General features: G+C 42.6%; 1 protein-coding gene across 1 annotated transcript in view; it reads left to right on the forward strand.

Moving 5' to 3' along the window:
• arhgef10 (Rho guanine nucleotide exchange factor (GEF) 10) overlaps positions 1 to 10,400 on the forward strand; it is a 372,032-nt gene extending 361,632 nt beyond the window's left edge. Inside the window, 6 exon segments of the mRNA XM_038800413.1 lie at positions 9,880 to 9,926; positions 9,929 to 10,085; positions 10,088 to 10,144; positions 10,147 to 10,215; positions 10,218 to 10,353; positions 10,355 to 10,400. Coding sequence (XP_038656341.1) covers positions 9,880 to 9,926; positions 9,929 to 10,085; positions 10,088 to 10,144; positions 10,147 to 10,215; positions 10,218 to 10,353; positions 10,355 to 10,400 — 512 coding nt within the window.
• Positions 10,401 to 11,982: the final 1,582 nt, after the last annotated feature.

The following is an 11,982-nucleotide window of genomic DNA, read 5'->3' on the forward strand; positions in this document are numbered from 1 at the left end:
AGTTCCTGCACAGTTTTGAAGGCTTTTACACTTACTATATAGCTTTGACTGGTTTAACAGCTGTACAGGTAATTAACAGTTTCTTGACTGCTGGACAGCTATTTGACAGTTTGAAAGTTCCAATGAGTTTTTGCGTAAAAAGTGCATGTTCAATTTTAACAATCCCAAAGTGCACCTTCCATCTCCCAAAGGGTGCCTTACCTCCCCCAAAGGTATCCCAGGACCCTGCTCGAAGGGGTACCTTACCTCTCCACAAGGGTATCCAAATGCATCGATCAAGTTCAGACCTCCTTTAATTTGTTCTCATCTGCACAGTCCGGATTCCACACTCTGGTCTTCCAAAATCCCACTTCCATGGAGGCAATTGGTAATTTAAATGGCCAGCTGCCTCTACAAATTACACCTGTGTAAACCCTGGCCCAACTCCAGTCCCACCCCCACGAAGATGGGAAATTCTGGATTCTGGGGCAGGACTTCGAAATTCCGGCTATTTCCAGGATTTTCACCAGGACAGTGAGCCTCTCCAGTGAGGCAGAAGTCTGGGTCTTATATTTATATAGCGCATTTTATAACCTCAGTAATTCCCCAATACAGCCAATGAAGAGCTTTGGAATTGCAGCCACTATTGTAGGAAACATTGCAACCAATTTGTGTACAGTTAGCTCCCACAAACAACAATGTGATAATCTCCTAAGAATCTATATTTGTTTAGTGATGTTGGTGAGGAATAAACATGAGGTTAATGCCCCAACTTTTGGAAATAATGCAGTTTGTCCTTTTACGACCACCTAAGGGAACAGATGGTCTCAGTTTAATGTCTCACCAAAGGACAGCACCTCTGCCATTGCAGCATTGCACTTGAGTGCCAGCATAGGTTTTGTGCTGGAATGAAGCTTGGTGAAGAATGTAGGCACCCGACTAAACAAAACAGCAAGATCTTAAACTGGTCGAGGAGAGGAGAATCTGCCTTCTTGAACCTCTGAAGTCCATGTGGCGTAGATACACCCACTGTGCTATTAGGGAGGCAATTCCAGGATTTTGACCCAGTGACAGTGAAGGAATGCGATATATTTCCAAGTCAGGATAGTGAGTGACTTGGAACTGCACTCATCCAGGCAAGCGGGGAGTATTCCATCACACTCCTGACGTGCACCTTGTAGATGGTGGACAGGCTTTGAGGAATCCGGATTCCTAGCTCTTGTAGCCACTATATTTATATGGCTAATCCAGTTCAATTTCTGGTCAATGGAAACACCCCCCGGATGTTGATAGTGAGGGATTCAGTGATGGTACAATTGACAAAATATAACTAATTGCCACATCGGTTTTGATTGGTGACTAAAAAATTAACAGTCCCAAATCTTAAAAAAATATTTATTCTTTCATGTTGTTGACTATGCGGGGATTTTTTTTGTCCATCCCTAAATACCCTTGTAAAGGTAATGGTAAACAACCTTCTTGAACCGCTGAAGTCCATGTGGTGTAGGTGTACCCAGAGTGCTGTTCGGAGAGAGTTCCTGGATTTTGACCCACTGACAGTTAAGGAAAGGGAATATAGCTCCAAGTTAGGATGGTGTGTGGTTTTGAGGGGGATTTGAGGGTGATGCATCAGTTGCCCTTTTCTTTCAAGGTTTTAAGAAGGTTCTGCCAAAGAAGCCTTGGTGAGTTATTGCAGTGCATCTTATAGATGCCACGCTGCTGCTAAAGTGCGTTGATGGTGGAGGGAGTGAATATTTAAGATGATGGATGGGGTGCCAATCAAGCGGGCCGTCTTGTCCTGGATGATGTCAGCCTCCCATGTGTTGTTCGAGCTGCACTGATCGAAGCATGTGGAGTGCATTTCATTACACTTTGATTTGTGCCTTCTAGATGGTGGAAAGGATTTGGGGAATCAGAAGGTGAATTACTCTCCTCAGGATTCCTCACCCCTGACCTGCTCCTGTAGCCACAGTATTTATATGGCTGGTCCAGTTCAGTTTCTGGAACCCAATTAAGAGTCAAATCACTTTCTGGATGTGGAACAGGAGCAGGCCTGGTCTATTTCTTGTGGGCCTCCGTACTCAGGAATCACTCTAATGAAGTGAACCTACCAATTGGAACTCTTGGCAGTGTTTGAGTTATTTTCTACAAAAATTAGTATTAAGTGGCTGAAAGTGTCGCTTATCATGGCATCACCTGTGGCTAGTCAGCAATTTTTACGCCACTGGACTAAAGCACATGAGGAACAATTTGAAAAAAAATTGGTTTTGTATAAACAGAACTTCAGTGGAAGGTCATATGACTGTAACTGATTTTGAAGGGCATTGGCAAAGGCTGTGCAATAGATGATTTATTTACAAAGCAAAATTTCAGAGATACAAGGCAAAATTTCAGAGATATGTAACAAAGGCAAAAGGTTTACTGATAAATAGCCATGCCAAAAGCCATACTGATAATCATGCTTTAAAGTGATGGATAATTTGTGAGTTAATAGCAACTGCCATAAAACTTTATAAAATAACAAAAATAGAGTAACTGGAAGAGTTTGAGAGATTACCTTTCTTGGATACGAGACCAACAGTAAATTTCCAGGGAGAAAGGCAGACGAGGTGCCACTAAATTTGGGGAAATGCATTTCTGAATGATGGGAGGAATATCCTTCAGGGACTGATGGAACCAAAAGATTGGCCGAGGATAAAAGTTAACATTGAACATAATGTTCGAGGGGGAAAGGTCCAGGGGAAGGTCTGATTAATTACCTTGTATGATGATCAGTCAAAGTAGCATTGGAAAAGAAACATCGGTCAAATGGGTAACCTTTCTCTTTAGACTATAAAAACATAGATTAGCTGATGCTATGAAATTAGCCCTGTCGAAAATGAAATGACCTCTGAAGAGCTGCAGTACTAAAGAGGAAGTAATTGTACCCTTAAATAATCAATAGAGGCGTTGGTCTACATCCAGCTATTCTTTGCAGTGTTTGTTGTATTAGCAGATCATGTTCTGCATCTTGAATTTTTACCGCAATGTTATGAAACCCATTCCAAGTTAGTTTGCCTGCTTAACCAGGCAAACTGGAACATAAATGTATAAATATGTATGCAACTTTCACTAAAGGTAAACCAACAATTGCATAGACATGAGAAAAACTGGGGTTTTCAGATGGCAGGGGAAGGAAATCTACCACAGTTTATTGCAATCAAAATGTAAAGTGTGCTTAGCAATGCCTTTGATTATACTCCCTCTGCATTGCTGGCTCCCAACATTCCTAATGTCAACAAAACAGTAGATGTGAAGAAAACGTGACAGGATTTCAAGAGTAAGCAGGTAGAGATGTTATGTCACCTTTTCCGTGCAGTGGAATCACAGTCAGATTGCCACTCCGCTCCCGTTTACTTATACTGAAATGCACCTGCACTTGCTCTCCAAAATGCAAAGTGAACAAACTTCAACTCTTGTGGAACCCATCATTCATACCCCCGCTTACAGCAAACTTCACCTGCTCCAGCGCTTAGAACTCCATTAGTTCTCCAGCCACGCCGATGCACAGGGTGGAGAAGCTGATCTCCACCCCACAGAATTATCTGCGAGCAATCAGCGAGACGAAGGCTAAAGCATCTGCCCCGCATCATCTGCAACTCCGGCAGGTCCGAAACCCCGAATATGGCCCCAGGGGGCCGGGTTCCATGTCTACGTGCAAGAACGCGAATGGTGCTAAACAATGACCTCCAAAACCTTTCCAGCTTTGGGCAAGACCAGAACATATGTACATGGTTAGCAGGTCTACTCCCACATCGCTCACAGATGTCCTCTACCCTCTCAAACAACCGGCTCATCCTTGACTCCGTCAGATGCGCCCTGTGCACCACCTTCAGCTGTATCATCCCCAGCCTCACACATGAGGTTGTGCAGCACCTCACACCAAAATCTCTCCTCTAATGCCATCCCCAACTCCTCTTCCCACTTGGCCCTAATCCCCTCCGTGGACACCTATCCTCCTCCAGAATCCTCCCATAAATCGCCGAGACAAACCCTCCTTCCAGCATCCCCACTGACAGCACCTCCTCCAACAATGAGGAAGAAAGACCTTCTTCACAAAGCCCCACACGTACCAAAGCTCACCCTCCGCACCAGTTTGAACTTCTCATTCAACTCCTCCAAGCTCACAAACCGCCCTCCGGAAACAGATCTTTATCTTCTTGACCCTCTCTCCTCCCATCCTCGGAACCTCACATTCACCCTCCTCCGATCAAATCCGTGATTCCCACTGATCAGCATCACCCTTGACATCCAAAGTATATAAGTATTAACATATTTGCTTTCATTTTCACTGCTAGTGGTTTACCTCTCCTTATACGTCAACGAATATCATCCTTCTCACTTTGTAATCTTTACAGTTTCTGATGTCCATGCTTAAAAGATGTTCAGTCTGGGTAACTTTGTGAAGAAACACACTGTTACTTGCTGGGCAATCCCTGACATTTTCTAATTCCATTAGGTGTAAGCTGTAATGGAGAAAAAATCCTCTGTCATAACTGCTCTTCTCCTGAGGCTTCAGTATGTCCATTTGTTTTCTTCAGAATCAGAGTTACATTCTCAACAGGGTGTTAACTTTTAACAAGGTATGTGAACCACTTCGTTATGGTTTTAACTCCGGATCTCCATTCTCTGTCATGGCAATAGTCTTTTTTATTGCCCAGGTCTCAGCCAGCCAAACAACTGAATCGTCGTCCTCCTGTTTAAATACAGTGCTCCTGTACTATTTTTAAAAATTCCTTCTGAGACCATAAAAAATAGGATCATAATTAGGTCACGGCCCATCGAGTCCTGCTCCGCATTCAAACATGGCAGATATTTTTCTCATCCCCATTCTCCTGCCTTCTCCCCATAACCCCTGATCCTCTTATTAATCAATTAACCTATTATCTCTGTCTTAAAGACACTCCGTGGATTGGGCCTCCACAACCTTCTGCAGCAAAGAGTTCCACAGATTCACCACCCTCTGGCTGAAGAAATCTCCTCATCTCTGTTTTAAAGGATCGTCCCTTCAGTCTGAGGTTGTGCCCTCTGGTTCTAGTTTTTCCTACAAGTGGAAACATCCTCTCCACGTCCACTCTTATCCAGGCCTCGCAGTAGCCTGTAATTTCAATAAGATTTCCCCCGCATCCTACTACTCCAGTACAGACCCCAAAGTCCTCAACTGCTCCTCATATGAGAGTTCTTCATTCCAGGGATCATTCTGTAAACCTCCTCTGGACCATTTCCAAGACCACGCATCCTTCCTTAGGTACGGGTATGCTGACAATTATAGGCTTGGTTAGTCTTTCTTTAGTGGCGGGCAAATTGTTAGTCTGATGGCCACTACACTTACGTCTGCCCCCTGATTCTCCTGAAGTTCTGTATCTCGCTGGTGTCCTTCCACCGTGAAGACTGATGCAAATTACTATTCAGTTCCTCTACCATTTCTTTTACCTATTACTACTTCCCCAGCCTACTTTTCCAGTGGTGCAATGTCTATTCTTGCTTCTCTTACCTCTTGTATATTGAAAAACTCTTGTATCTTCTTATATATGACTACCTAGCTTACACTCATATTCATCTTCTTCCCCCTTATTGTTTTTTCAGTTGCCTCCTGCTCACTTTTAAAGGCTTCCCAATCCTCGCCACTTTTTGCTTTTTCTTTTGCTTTTGTGCTGTCCTTGACTTCCCCATCAGCCGTGGATGCCTCGTCCTCCCCTTAGCATGTTTCTTCCTCCTTCAATTTCTGTTGTGCCTCCCGAATACCCCCAAAAACTCCTGCCATTGCTGTTCCACTGTCTTCCCTGCTGAGTTCCTTTTCCAATCAATTCTGACAGCTCCTCCCCTCATGTCTTGTAGTTACCCTTATTTAATTGTAATAGTGTTACATCTGATTGCAGCTTCTTCCTCTCAATTGCAGGGTAAATTCTATAATATTGTGGTCACTGCTCCCTAAAGGTTCCCTCATCATGTCTGCTTCATTAACATCACCAAATCCAGAATTGTCTGTTTCCCAGTAGGCTCAGTCACAAGCTACTCCAAAAAAACATCTCATAGATATTCCACAAATTCCTTTTCTTGGGATCCACTACCAACCTGATTTTCCCAGTCACCTGCACATTGAAGTCCCTCATGATTATTTTAATATTGCCTTACTTGTATGCATTTTCTATCTCCTGATTTATTTTCTGCCCCACATCCTGTCTTCTGCTAGGGGGGCCTGGACATAACTCCCATCAGGGTTCTTTTACCTTTGCGATTCCTCAACTCTACCCACACAGATTCTATGCCTTCTGATCCTATATTGCAACTTACTATTGATTTAATTGCATGCCTTACACATGCAACCCCGTCCCCTTGCCCATCTGCCGGTCCATTCGATAGGACACATATCCTTGGATATTTAGATACCAGCCCTGATCTCCTTGCAGCCACATCTCTCTGATGCCCCAACATTGTACTGGTCATGGTACAGTCATATTGATGATCATTCAGAAAATTCCGAATTGCTCTTTTCCAGCCAGTTCATAAATTATTTTAAATTATTTTCCTCACTCAACACAAACTTTGTCCAACTACTCTCTCACAGAAATAAGGGAATCACCATGCTGATGTTTTCATTTAAGTTCCAGAACTTCAATACTTCTTATTAGTTCCACCATATCAGCATTAGTTACAGCCATGCCATTTTGTTTTAAAGCACTGTCTTCCTTTGTTTCTCCATCAGCCTGGAGTGCCGCTATTGTATTCTGCCTTGAGACAGTTTTAATTTGATACATTCTCAACTTTTACCAGTTCACGGGACTTGTCTAACATAGGGTTGCCAATCGTGACTAAATGTATTCCTGAAGATTTCATCACATGCTTGCCCCACACTCCTGCTATTAGTCGGCCAACACATCCATCCTTGCGACGCACTGCCTTCCTACACCAATTGAAAGGCAAAACAATGCATAACCCAATTGGGTAATGCTTGACTGTCATCCAAACAGCATTTCTTCTCCCCCTTTTCAATATTTTTATATCTGGTAAAGAGAAATGTTCCAAGAAAATGGCAAATAAAAACTATTGTTTTTAATGTCGCTATGGTTTTTTTTCTCCAGGGTTATACACAGCAATGTAATGTAGATTGGTCTTCAATTTTTGGAGGACTCCCAGGCAATCCTGTAGGGTTGGCAACCCTACACTGGAGATGGCAAACATCATCGTCAGCGAGGTCATGTCCTAGCTTGAAATCAATGTCGTTATTGGGCAACTTCCACAGTCACAATACTAGAAATTAAACCATATTTTAGATTAACTTTATGCAATAGAGTGGTCAAACTGCTTCAATTAATACCCTTCATCAATCCACACCTAAATAGCATGGCTTCTTGGGGGAACCTTTGCGTCACCTACCAGCATCAGCGATTTATTTGATGTCGTATCCCTCAGAATAATTGTTAGCTTGTTTCACCGAACATAGATGTGGAGACTTCACGCATGAATGCAGAATTCTTATAATACTCTATTTTTTTATTTTTACCAATAGTAAATAGATTTGGAGCTCCTGGTTTGTCACTCGCACCACCTTCTGGTGCAACATCTTCTATACTCACGCCATGCACACTCACAACTACTGCCATTTTGGGATTTGATCTCCAGCAATCTTCCTTCACATGGCCTCTGTTATGGCAAAACATAACATGTCGGTCCCTTTGAATGATACTTATCCTCCATGCTGTCATCTTTACTGCTCGGATGTGCTTCTGTCTTTTCATTTTCTGCTATCCTCCTCATTGTAACTAGTGCGCTGTTCATCATTGCTTTCATTATCCCTCCAGATTGTGCGTGATTTGCATAAAAAGGTTTACTGCCACTTATATGGTTATGGGATAGTTTGTAATCATTAGCCATAACAGCAGCTTCTCTTATCTTAGATACTTTATGGTCTTCTAGGTTCTTCTTCACAAACATTTATACTGGCAATCAATCTCCATTCATGGCTGACGGTTTCTTTTCCTGCATTCTTGCCTTATATGATTTGCAATGTTCTTGTGACACTTGGCAACTTTACATATTATGATATGAAATAGTTGCTTTGCTAAGAAATAATGTTTTGCAGGCAAACAGAGTGGCCGGGATACTCCGAGCCTGTGGGTCGGAGAATCACAGGTGACGCCGGAAATTCTCGCCACGCCACTCCGACGCCGGGACGCGATTCTCCGGCGACCGGAGAACCGGTGCCAGTCATGCCCGCGAGATTGACGTGGCTCTGGTTGGAGGCCGTTGAAAACGGCCCCCCCAGCAATTCTCCACGGTCGACCCGCCGAGTTTCGCCAGCGTGGTTCCAACCTGGTACCACCCGGCGGGAGCTCGGACCCACTGCCACAGTGGCCGTTCTGGTGCGGGGGGGGGCAGAGGGATCAGACTCCGGGGGAGTGGGGGGGTCCTGCACGACAACCAGGCCCGCGATCGGGGGCTACCAATCGGCGGGAGGGCGTGATCTGGAGGGGGCATACCTCCTTCTGCACGGGCCCGCAGTGTCGCCATGCCATGATGTGTGGCGCCGGGGCGGAAACAGCCATCATGCACCGGCGCCAAAACGGCCACCACATGCATGCGCCAGGGCGGAAACGGCAACCACACGCATACGCGGACCCGCGCTTGCAGTGCAGGGCCACGTATCGGAGCAGCGTGCAGCACTCCGGCGCTGTGCTGGCACCCTGTGGCCCACTGAATCGCTTGGCCAAGAGATCCGTTGATGCGGTCATGAAACACTCCGGTATTTACGCTGACGTCAACACTTGGTTGGGATTTTGGAGAATCCCGGCCTATATGTTGCATCACCACAGTTCTAACATTAAAACTGTTGTAAAAACAAACAGCCATTTATTCAAAATGGTTGGGGAGTAGCAGCAGATAGTGCTTGACCTCATCAACGATCTGGAGGAAAACTGGTCATGTCATGTTCAGAAGGTTTTTCAACATAATAGTGATGGCAAGGGATTTATCATCATCTTTTTTAAATCTTGATGAGACAGAATTGACTCAATTCCTCAATGAGCAAGTGGTATGAACATTAGAAACTGTTTTCCAAGAAAGCATAGTAATTAATGTACCTCTGTACATGTGTTAATACCAATTAATTGGTTTTGATCACATTCATTTTTATCTATGGTCACTTTCTAGTAGCTATGCCGCTTCTTCTAAATTGTAATATTTTCCTACATTTTGATCACTATTTCTTTTGGTTATCTTTTGTCAAAATTTTTCTAGAATATCTGTTTCAAATGAAGATTAATGGTGGTTGTGTTTCTCATTTTGTCAGTGTATTTTGCGACATGGTGGTGCGATAGCCAGGCACTTTAGCATTGCTCTAACTGACTCAACAAATACACTATCTACAGTTTATATTTTGTTCGGATAATTGCCACTGATGCTGAACGCTTTTCAACTCATCAAATTTGCACTTAGACATTCACGTTGGTTTCTGGAACAATGTTGGAATTTATCATTTCAGTGCTACAATGCTTTGCAGCCAAACTGGAAAGTATCTTTGTTTAAAGTTAAAATATTTTGTTTTTCAACGAAGTGCATTGTAGACAACACCGAACCAGTACATACCAATTTTGTTTCTATTATACAAGGACATAACAAAACTGGAATGAGAAGGAGTTCAGTCCTCTCTCTCTCATGCATGCTGTCTCTCTTCCTTACTCCAATGTGAATCAAGCATACTTATTAATACACTATCTTACACTATTGCCTTTCTCTACAGACGCTGATCCACTGTCTTTTATAGGTCATTTAATCCAAAATAGAGAGCCATTTCTGGTGATTGTTGGTGGATTTTACTTCGTCATGATTGAATTGACTTAACGTGTTCCTTTGTTCATTCAGGAAGGGGTATGGTATCCTACCATGCACACTGTGGTCCCAGTCAGATTTCTCACTATGGCTGGCAGCCACTGCCACATTGATGAACAAAAATCCATCACTTACGAGCCTGTCGTCTCCAGCAGAAGGAAAAGATGCAGAAAAGATGGGTCATATTGGATCACAGGCAGAATACTCCAGTTCTTCATACACAATTAACAAAGACAGAGGGGTTGGCTTGGAGACGCATCAGTACGACACAGCAGTATATCGTCATCTACAGGATCTTTGACCTGCTCCATCAGTCCAGCTCGCTGGAACATGGCCCAGAGGACAGCACAATCTATGAGGTCTTGACTGACCTAGTCTCTCAAGTAAGGCTAAACACAGTGACAATGAAAGGACAAAGAAAATGAAGATGAGTTCTGTTTTGGTCATCTCTGGAGGTCAGGGACATAAACGACTAAATAAGAAGTCCAAACAACAGCGCCAAGATGAACCATTCTACTGTTATGATTTGGCAAATTCCGTTGTTGAATGTATGAAGAAGTTAATGGCTCCTCAGTGTCACTTCTTTTGATAGCCACAATCCTTTTTGGGATATATTTTGTAAGATAATGCAGCAAAATGCATAAATGTTCTTGCATATTTTGAACAGCATGTATTGTAGCTTCTTAATGTTCACAAGGTGTCAGTCTGCCAGCCCATCAATACTTGTGCTGCCAATGCTCAACTGTTTGTAAGATCTAAATGTGTATTTAAAAAAAATAGATTTCACTCCTAATTGAAAATTAGTTAAGTTTCAATCGTTATCAGCAGAATCCTGAGACATATTCCTCGAAGATCTGCTTTGTTCTGGAGAAGTTGAACTTGTAGCTAGCATTCCCAAGCTCTTTTGTGTAGCAACAACTGAGCAAACCTCCCACTGAAAACCCAAGTAGACGACTCCTTGGTTGAAAACTACTTAGGGGTCAATTTTCCTGATTCGGGTCTCTGGTTTGTGTTTCTCCGATGTGTATTTTTTTTTTAGAATCTTTAAACAAAATGGAAATCTGCCAACTACAGAATCACCAAACACTACCGGAATAGGGTAGAAGTTTCAAATGATAGTTTGATTTTTTTTCCAGAATAAATCAGATTACTGCAAAGATTAGATTGCTGAGGAAACTACAGAAATGTATATGTTACAAAAGGTTGGTAAAAATTGAAATATGCTTGTACACGGTGAGCAGCTAATTCAACTATTTCTAACAGCATTTTTTCTATGAGCCAGATCCAGCAATGCTTCTTGACCAGTGTGGTACTCTCCACTATTATTTTGCAGGGAAATATGCATTACAGACATTGATACCACTGCAGCTGTAGTGCTCATATATTTAATACAAACAATTAATTATTAGCTGGTAATGCTCATGAATAATGGCTATATTTCCAGTTATTGATATTTGCTGGAAAATTAAAATAGATTAAAATCCGTACAGAGCATGTCAGTCAGCGCCTGAAAGAATAAAGCCAAACCGGCAGTGTTGGATGCTGCTTGACTTGCTCAACATTTACAGCATTTGTGTGTTTCAAATATCCAGCCGTCATTTCACATCAGTAAATTGCTCCTTTAAGTTTGTGGCAATGTGCATCAGTAATGTTTTTGACATGGTTTGTAGTTGGCTTCAGATACAACTGACATCTTTTTGGGTTGCCTCAGATTATTGCATCCAGTCTGCTGTTACAACATTACAAAGTTTAGGGTGAGTCTGGCCAGCATTCCTCTCAACTGTTCAAAATTCAATTTTCATCAGGCACTCAATGTGCCTACGTTAAGAATTGAAGCACAATCTGCACTCTTGGAATTTTATTTATTAGTCTGTTTCTTTAGTGCACCAGCATTATTCAGTGATATTCACAGAATTGTATTTTAGTTTTAATTATTCTTTGTGGTGCAGTTGCAGTGTCACGTGTTGCAATGTTTGGTGGTCGCAAAGTACAGAATATTGCCTGGTTCTTCGAACATTTCCGATGTGTTCTTCAGAATTGCCGAGTCTAAAAGTACTGTTTAGTAGGGAGCACTAAGGAAGCGATTTTTCTCCCTCTTTTTCTAAGTGAGAAATCAGCTACTTAGTTGCATAGCAA

This window comes from Scyliorhinus canicula, chromosome 6 (assembly GCF_902713615.1).
Source record: "Scyliorhinus canicula chromosome 6, sScyCan1.1, whole genome shotgun sequence".
Lineage (NCBI taxonomy): Eukaryota > Metazoa > Chordata > Chondrichthyes > Carcharhiniformes > Scyliorhinidae > Scyliorhinus > Scyliorhinus canicula.